Source organism: Dipodomys ordii, unplaced genomic scaffold (assembly GCF_000151885.1).
Source record: "Dipodomys ordii isolate 6190 unplaced genomic scaffold, Dord_2.0 Scaffold170, whole genome shotgun sequence".
Taxonomy (NCBI): Eukaryota; Metazoa; Chordata; class Mammalia; order Rodentia; family Heteromyidae; genus Dipodomys; species Dipodomys ordii.
This window is the reverse complement of record NW_012267386.1, coordinates 1,530,980-1,540,539: the sequence shown is the minus strand read 5'-3', so window position 1 is coordinate 1,540,539 and position 9,560 is coordinate 1,530,980. Positions and strand designations below refer to the sequence as shown.

Here is a 9,560-nt window from a genome sequence, read left to right as displayed (position 1 = left end):
ACCACCAAAAAACTGGAAGTGGCACTGTGACTCAAGTGGTAGAGTGCACGCCTTAAGCCAAAAAGCTGAGGGACAGCGCCCAGACCCAGAGTTCAAGCTCCATGACCAACAACAACAACAAAAAGAATGACAACAACTTCATCAATTTGTAAATAGTAATTTATTACAGCCAGGTGATAGTGGATCACACCTGTAATCCTACTTACCCAGAAGGCTGAGATCTGGGGATTGCAGCTCAAAGCCAGCCAGGGCAAGAAAGTCCATGCTAATCTTATCTCCAATTAGCCACCAAAAAAACTGAAGTGGAGCTGTGGCTCAAGTAGTAATGTTAGCCTTTGAGCAAAAAAGCCAAGACACAATGTCCAGGCTGAGTTCAAGACCCAGTATTGGGGTTTGAAAATAAAATAGTTATTCATTAACAAAACTAGTAGTTTAGGACAACCTGTATTAGGCCCATGGAACTTCTTACATTCTTAGGTAGTAGTTTTCAGTGATGGTTTCCAAATGTGAGGATAAATTTGCAGTGAGAAAACTGAAAGAGCACTTGGAATCTAAGTTTGGTTTGGTTTTCTTGCTGTAGTAGTAGGGACTGACCCATACTTTCTACTGAGGCAGGGGGCTGGGACCTGTAGGATGGATGTGGGCAGTGTAGGCCTGTGTACAGACACATACAGGCATGCACACACACAGAATATGGAGAGCCATCCTGGGAACTTCCTGAGATACCCCTTTTGTAGTTATCATCTCAGTTCTTGTGGTTCCTGCATCCAGCCCCTATGGGGAGAAAATGGGTCTCTAACGTGTCTCCATGCCCGCGGCAGTTTTGTGACCCTAACTAACCATTTAGGTATTTTTCCCCCTAATTAACTGTTTATGAATATTACTTGCATCTCATGCATCTAATTAATAACCCAGGAGTGAGCATTTAACACATGGGCAGTGTAGCTTGAGTTATATAACCTAGGCCTGTCAGCCTAAGCCCGTATTTAGCATAATTACACCGGGGATGTCCTAAAGCCATCCCTAAAGAAAAAAAGAGAAATTCAAAGAGCAAGACTCCAGTTCTCTGACTCAAGAGCCTGCAGCGCTGTGGATTGAAATTAGGGTCTGGATGCTAGCTTTTAGCTTTTCACTTAAGGTTGGTGCTCTACAGCTTGAGCCACAGCTACATTTCTGGCTTTTTGCTGGTGAATTGGAGATAAGAATCTCACAACTTTCCTGCCCAGGCTGGCTTTGAGCTGAGATCCTCAGATATCGGTCTCCTGAATAGGGAGGATCACAAGCAGTCACAGGAATCCAGCTGTTTGCTTTAATGGCATACTTTCACTTTAATGAATAAACTTTCTGGCTTTGCAACTATAATCCTTTATTCTCAGATCTACTCTTTGATCTCCAGGTAAGATCCAGAACCAGGGCAAACCCCCAACACCCTTATAAGACTACTACTTGAGCCATACCTCCAATCATACCTTCCCCATTCAAAAAAATTTTTTAAAAAGGCTCGCTATGGAAGCTTAATATAATTTTTATCTAGTGCTTCCTTTTTATTATTGAAGGAATTAAGCAGAGGGAACAGAGAAGTAGTCAGTTATGTTTCAGAAGCTTGAATTGGTTGAATTTGCTTGATCTCTTAAAGAACTTGAGTACCCTAAGGCCTTCATATCAAAGTCTGACTTTGTTTTTGTATATTGGTGCTAGTTACCCTTCCTGAGTTTCCAGAGAGATTTTTTTTTCTTTAATCAAAACTTTATCAACCACATTCATGGTAAAGTTACAAGGCATAATTTATTTTTCTTAGCATTCTTCAAGTAACTTTTCATGGGTATCCTCAGCTCCAATCCCAGAATGTACAAATTGTGTGAAGTCTATATAGTCTACACAATTCTCTCGCTTTACATACCTATAAGGTCTGCTCCTGGATGGCTAGCAGACTCCACCCTCCTCGCAGCAAAGTCTCTGCACCTGCGTTACCTAAGCAACTGGCACACCTGGAAGAGGTCACTCACATCTGTATCTGCTGAGGTCTCATCTGGATTCGATGTGGCCACACCTTTCTCCGCCCATACCCTAGATAAGGCCTAGCTCAGGCCCAGAGGTCTTTCCCAGCCCCTTGGAGTGCCAACATGGCCTGTTCCCAGCTGGTCTACTGAATAAACTTACCCCTTACCTGAATACCATGTGCATGGTATGACTCGGCTACCTCTTTTTAAAAACCTAACAATACCTACTGTGTGAAACCTACTTTTAAGATTATATTACTAGTTCATAAATGCACATGCTCACGATTGAGTGGGAAAAACTAGAAGCTAACATTAGGGATATTAATTAAAATTAACCCGGCTCGGGGCCGGGACTCGTCATACACAGAGATGTCTTCCTTACGTAAAAGCCTGTGAAATTCTAAAAGTTACTTCCACCAACTCCCTGAGTGTTGAGCTATGACTATCAGAATGTAATCTAGATACAAATTCAAGTCAAATCCTCTTTGAGAGTGAGTCCCTACAATCTCCAGAAAGCTTTTTCTTTTAGCAACAACAACAAAAAGTCCTCAAAGTGGTTCTTCCAGTTTCTGTGCTGTTGCTCTCACCAGCCAGGGTCCTCTCCTTTCACTCCCCCAACTTGGTGGAGTAAGTTTTTAAATGGTTTGGTCTTTAATGAAGGTTTTGGAAATTGAGAGCATGGAGGGGAGATAAGAGGTGGGGAGAGGGAGGAAGAAAGTGAGAGAGGTAAAGAGGAAAGGGGAGAGAGGAGAGGGAGAGGGAGAGCCCAGAGACAGACTTAGGTGAGAGGGGTGCCCGAGGGAGAGCAGAGCAACGTGTCAGAGAAATGCACGGGCATTTTTTTTTAAGGGTTTGGGGATTGCAAATGTGGGGAAACCTTGCCATCTCCTGGTGAGAGTTGGAAACGACAAAAAAAAAAAAACTTACCGCGATGGAGGGACTCTCTTTTCAAAGCACCAAAAGCTACCTCAGCAGCTACAGATGCCTAGACCTGCCCTCCCATGGAAGCTATAACCAATAGGTGACGTGAGCAATGTGATTGACAGGGAAAACATCCAATTAAGTTACCCAAACTCGTCAGCGACCGGGTTCTTCCGGCCCGCGTTCTTCCCAGCCTCCTCCGCTCTTCCGCTGGGGCGCTGTCTCGTCCGGCCGGTCCCGCCTTGCGCGCCGGTTTCGAGCTCGGCGTGTTTCCCCGCTCGGGTCCGGGCGGGCCGGGGCTCGGGGCCGTGACTCTCTGGGCGGGGTGGGGGGGGCGGGGATGGCGCAGCTTGAGGGGTACTACTTCTCCGCCGCCTTGAGCTGCACGTTCTTAGTGTCGTGCCTCCTCTTCTCTGCCTTCAGCCGGGCGCTGCGGGAGCCCTACATGGACGAGATCTTCCACCTGCCGCAGGCGCAGCGCTATTGCGAGGGCCGCTTCTCCCCCGCGCAGGTGCGGTCCCCACCCGGTCCGGGCCCAGGGAGGCCCGGCCAGCTTCTCAGCACTGACCCTCCCCTTACCCTGGATCCTTCGTCCTCCCCAGGACGGCCCAGCGGGGCCCCCAAGGCCGACACCCCACCTACCCGCCATCCTGGGTCCTCCCCAGCGCCCGACACTCCCCGCGCTTTTATTCTCAGCCCAACAGGGTCCCCAGCTCTGACATCTCCATCCTTTATGCTTAGTTAGTTCCTCCCCTGGAATGGCCCGGGGACGGGGGGGGGGGGGAGCTAAGCAGGGCCCCTAGCACTGATAATCCTTTTTTTTTTTTTTATCAGCCCCCTCCTGAAACTGTCCTTCTCGAAGTTGGCAGAAAGAATGGGGCGATCGTTTTTTTTTGGTTCCCGTTTTTGTTTGAGATCTGTGAAAAAAAAGCGCCGAGTGAGTGGATATCGATGGGAGATCTGTCACCTAAGAAACAAATGGGCCGAGAAAATAATCCAAGGGGAAATCACATTTTTTTTTCCCCCTTCTCCAGGCAACTTTTTTTTTGCTCCTGGAAAAAAAATGTCAGAAGAATCGTTAGTTCTCTTGGGAGGCACACCATTGTCCATTTTGGGTGTGGGATGAAGTTGGGGTGGGACAATCTTCTGCCACCGAAGACTAGCAGTTCGCATTCATTTCATCGCTGAATATTATGGAGCCCTTTCTTAGCTGGGTAAATTGTCAGCCAGTCAAATTGCATCATTGTTTTGAAACATATTTGACTTGGCACTAAGTAAATACAAACATAAATGTGCTTCTTTCTGGTGGCACAAAATGGCAAGCTGTTTAGAAATCTAAAGTATGTTAGAGGAAGACCTGACTCTCTATGGGTGTGTGTGTGTGTGTGTGTGTGCGCGCGCGCGTGTGTATGTGCCTGCTTGACAGTTCAGGGACTTGGGACTTGAACTCTGCCTGGGTGCTATCCCTTAGCTTCTTTGCTCAAGGTTGACACTTTTCCACTGGAGTCGAGTCACAGCTCCACTTCTTTTGACTTTTTGATGGTTGTAGACATTTTCCCGCTGGAACTGGCTTCAAACTATGATCCTTAGATCTGAGCCTTCTGAGTTAGCTAGGATTACAGGCATGAGCTACCCGGGCCCAGGGAGAAAGACCCGATTTTAAATCTTAATGTGGTTATTAGTTTTTGTTACCTTGGAAATAATAGTAATATTTATCAGTAATAATTATCTGCAGATAATAGGTAAAGTTATCAAATGTAGGACCTGTTACACGATTTAAAAAGCAAAACAGGATTTATCACAATTCCTGAAATGGTTCGAATTTGTTTTCTTGCAGAATATACACTTCAATCTCTGTACACTTTTACCAACTTATAGGAGTTCCAGTTGATGTTTGTGTGGTTCATAAAACTGGAAACTTTGTAATATAGTCACCATAGAAATAAATTTCTATGCTTCTGGATAGTTATCCAGAATTACCAACAAGTTCAGGGACCAAAAAAGTTCACTAATTTTTGTTTCCAGAGGAGGCATCTAAATAATCTGGCAGAACTGTTCTGTGTCATAGGTGAGCATTTCAGAATTCTCTGTATGTCTGTTGTAACTGTGTCATAGGTGAGCATTTCAGAATTCTCTGTATGTCTGTTGTAACTGTGTCATAGGTGAGCATTTCAGAATTCGCTGTAGGTGAATTTAGTGTATTTGTGCCTATTCTGTTCCAATCACTTGTTGGCATCGCTTTATTGTTGACTTTCCCTTTTTTAAGTGGGATCCCATGATCACCACACTACCTGGTCTGTACCTGGTGTCAGTTGGAGTGGTCAAGCCCGCCAGCTGGATCTTTGGATGGTCAGAACATGTCGTCTGCTCCATTGGGATGCTCAGATTTGTCAATCTTCTCTTCAGTGTTGGCAACTTCTATTTACTCTATCTGCTTTTCCGTAAAGTCCAACCCAGAAACAAGGTATGTTTCAAAAGAATTACAAGTTTCTGTGTGGTTGGGTCTACAGTTTATAAATTAGCTTTATACAATTCGGAGAAAAATGTCTAACAGCACTTGGATAATAACTTGAGAAGAAATTTCATATTTAAATATGGAATAGCTGTTCATAAAGTTGGAGGGTTGCTAGTGAATCAATCCAGTTGTGTAGTTAGCCACAGAGATAAGTGTCACAGAGATAAATGACTAAGGCTTTTCTTTTCAGAATGGACTTGGACATTTTGATTTTGATGTGATCTAACAATGCATACCCTGGAGGTAGATGTCTGAACTTTGAAGTCTGCTCCTGCCACTACTCTGAGTTACTTTGGGCAGCTTACCCCTTTGTGATGCTCTGTCTTCATCTATTAAATAGGAATAATAATAGAATGTACATCATTGAATTGTTATGGAAAGTAAAGGAGCTTAAGAGGAAAGTGCTTAGGAGTGCTTCATAGATAGTAAAGCTGCAATAACTATTAACTGTAATAATCCTAATTAAAAGAGAATATTTCAGTAGTTTAAATTATGTCTAGGAGTTGGGCATAAGATTCTGTGAAGTTACAAAACATTCAAGGAAAGGGCACAGGAGCCTGTGTTGAAGCCTGCCTCAGAAAACAGAGAGTGAATGGCTTTGGGAAAGGCTTCCCAGAGAAAATGGTGCCAGTATTGAAACTTGATGAATGGACAAGCCCTTAGAGTTGGGATTTATCCTGGCAGGAGAAGCAGTGCAAACAAAGGTTGAAAGACCTAGAAAAAGAATATGCAGGAAATTTGTGTTTGAAATTTTGGTGACACAAACCTATAATCCTAGCTACTTAGAAGGCAGAGGTTGAGGATAAATCCCTGTTTGCGGCCAGGGAAGATCTAAAAGTTTGTGAGACTCCATCTCAGTCAGTTACTGGGTGTGGCATTATATCTCTTATCCCTGCTACAAGCAGGTATGGTGGCATGTCCATCATCCCCAGGACAAAGGGAAGTACAAGTAGGGAGAACAGCCTGGGCTGGCCTGGCCATAAAGGGAAGCCCTAACTTGAAATTAATCAAGGCAGAAAGGGATGAGAAGTGTGGCTCAGATGGTAGAGTGCCTGCGCCTAGCAGGCATGTAGTCCTTAGTTTAATCCCTAGTACCACATACACACAGAATTGCAGAATTATGAGTTACGGAATATAAAGCTAGAGAAGTGTACATAGAGGTGATGTTACAAATGTCCTATGTACCATAAAGAAGACATTGAACCTTATATCAAATAATCAATGAAGAGACCTTAATTTTAATCCAGGGAACATTTTGTCTAATTTTGTGAGTTAAGGAGATAAAAGCACTGGTTAGAACAGTATATATTTGTGTGCACCTTTACGTTGTTTCCAGTGAGGTTTGAGGGGATATCTGTACAGGAAATTGGTGATGAGGACTGAGTACTGTATTGTTTATGGAAGGTGCTCAAGGGAATAGAGTCACATGTGTTCCGTGTTATTTATCAGTGTTCCCTGGAGGACTCACTTCAGTGTCCTGTACCCAGGAGGTTTTGTTAAGTGATTTAAAATACTTTAAGCCCTAAGACATTTGGCACAACATGTATTGTTTTACTCGCTCCCAAGCTGGTAAACATAACTGAAAAGTACAGAGAAGTGTTCTTATAAATGTGGTTTTGCAAAGTTAGAAATGAGATTTAATATTGAACAATTTTATTTTAGCAAGACTAGAGTAGTTTTTAAATAAATACCTTCAATAACTCATGGATTGTATATTTGTTTTGTTATGAGATTTTTAACTGCTGTGGTTTTTTTTTTTCTTTTCCCCCTCCAAGGCTATGTCAAGTATCCAGAGAATCTTGTCAACATTAACACTAGCAGTATTTCCAATACTCTATTTTTTTAATTTCCTTTACTACACAGATGCAGGATCTGTGTTCTTTACTCTTTTTGCCTATTTGATGTGTCTTTATGGAAACCATAAAACTTCAGCCTTGCTTGGATTTTGTGGCTTCATGTTTCGCCAAACAAATATCATCTGGGTTGTCTTCTGTGCAGGGCACATAATTGCACATAAATTGACTGAAGCTTGGAAAACTGAGCTACAGAAGAAGAAGGAAGAGAGACTTCCTCCTGTTAAAGGACCAGTTTCAGAATTCAGCAAAGTCCTTCAGTTTCTGTTGGTATATTCCATGTCATTTAAGAACCTAAGTGTGCTCTTCTTACTGACGTGGCCCTACATCCTTCTGGTGTTTGTGTTCTGCACCTTCGTCATAGTGAATGGGGGAATTGTTATTGGGGACCGTAGTAATCATGAAGCCTGTCTTCATTTTCCTCAGTTATTCTACTTTCTCTCCTTTACTCTCCTCTTTTCCTTCCCACACTTAGTGTCTCCTACCAAAATTAAGGTGTTTCTTTGTTTAGTGTGGAAACGTAGGGTTCAGTTTGCTCTGATTACTTTACTCTCAATATTTTTTGTGTGGAAGTTCACTTATGTTCATCAATACTTGCTAGCGGACAATCGACATTACACATTTTATGTGTGGAAAAGAGTTTTTCAAAGATATGATGTTGTGAAATATTTGTTAGTACCAATCTATATATTTGCTGGTTGGACTATGGCTGACTCTTTGAGATCCAAATCAGTTTTCTGGAATTTAATGTTTTTTGTATGCTTGGTCACTTCAATAGTTCCTCAGAAACTGCTAGAATTCCGTTACTTCATTTTACCTTACATTATTTATAGACTTAACATACCTCTGCCATCCATACCCAGACTTGTTTGTGAATTGGGCTGCTATGCAGCTGTTAATTTTATAACATTTTATATCTTCCTGAATAAGACTTTTCAGTGGCCAGATAATCAGGACATTCAAAGGTTTATGTGGTAATGTCAAGGATATGTTGAACCTTAGAAGTAGGCTTAATATTTAGAATATTTCCACAATAAATAACTGAATATATAGACATTACAGATTTTTTTTAGGCACAATGGTAATTCAGACCACATCAGATTTTTTTAACATGTTTTCAATAAGCACATATAACAAATACAAGGTAGTTAGAGCCAAGAAACTCAAGACCTACCTGAAAAGCCTAAATAATTGTAAAATGAAGTTGTTTACAATTATCTCATGTCTCTGATACTGCTAACTGCTCCAAAAGCTTGGAAACATGGTATACACAAGTTTAGGAAATTGAGTATGCATCAGAGCACTGGAACTAATGTACCAATTCTCTTCAGAAGGAATAGTATTTGAAAAATATTTACAAATTATCCAGCAATATTTGATGGGAAAATTGTTTAACATATTCAGTAAATATAATTTCAATCATAAGTTAGCATAGATTTGCATGCATAGTAAACTATAAGCCAGAGGCTCATTACATTTATCTAGGAATCAAGTTGAGGGTTTTTATTTAACATCTAGAAATGATGAAACTATCCCCCTAACTCCTAACATGCACTGTATAATGGCCAAAGAAAAATGGTGTGGTGTTGGTTATGTCTTAAGGAGATTTTCTTTCGGAAATATTATTACTGTGTGAGTTAAGGCTACTGTAAAAAAATGTCATCCAACTTGGTAGCTTAAAAATCTTCCAACTTCTCAGCCACTCACTTGTGGCTTATACCTGTAATCCTAGCTACTCTGGAGGCTGAGATCTGAGGTTCACAGTTCAAAGCCAACGCAGGCAGGGAAGTCCATGAAACTTATATCCAACTAACTACCAAAATGCTGGAAGTGGATCTGTGGTTCATGTGGTAGCATCCCAGCCTTGAGTGAAAAAAAAAAAACAGCTCAGGGACAGCACCCAGGCCCTGTGTTGAAGCCCTTGGGCTGGTATGCACATGCAAAATTCCTCTCAAGTTGATAGAAACTGGAGTTAGAAATCAGAATGTCAGACAGCTAGCTTTATGGACACATCACTCCACTCTGCTTAGAAGAAGGTAGACCTTCACATGGCCTTCTTCCATGTTCTTTTTCTCTTAGTAGGCTAGTGCCATTGGCATCAAGGCCCCCTCTCTAGTCCCCAGCCTACTGTAATCTCACCTGGAAATCTGTTAAAATCATCTACAAAGACCTCTTCCCAAGTAAGTTCATGTTCATAGGTTCTGGGTGCCTATCTTTTTGTAGAGCAAAAAAACTTTAGGATAAACCTAAGAGGTTAAGGAGATGCTATCT

General features: G+C 42.0%; 1 protein-coding gene across 3 annotated transcripts; it reads left to right on the top strand.

Annotated features, from left to right (window-relative positions):
- The first annotated feature begins 3,261 nt into the window (after positions 1-3,261).
- On the top strand, positions 3,262-9,047 carry LOC105998696 (putative Dol-P-Glc:Glc(2)Man(9)GlcNAc(2)-PP-Dol alpha-1,2-glucosyltransferase). 3 transcript variants are annotated; one of them, XM_013033484.1, is made up of 3 exons: positions 3,262-3,432; positions 5,188-5,385; positions 7,212-9,047. In XM_013033484.1, exons 1-3 carry the CDS (start codon positions 3,262-3,264, stop codon positions 8,265-8,267), a joined length of 1,425 nt encoding a protein of 474 aa, XP_012888938.1. In that variant the 3' UTR covers positions 8,268-9,047. The 3 variants fall into 3 exon arrangements, with proteins under 3 accessions (XP_012888938.1, XP_012888940.1, XP_012888939.1); XM_013033486.1 differs by having other exon boundaries at positions 7,435-7,523; XM_013033485.1 differs by lacking the exon at positions 7,212-9,047 and adding an exon at positions 5,627-5,679.
- The last annotated feature ends 513 nt before the right edge of the window (positions 9,048-9,560 follow it).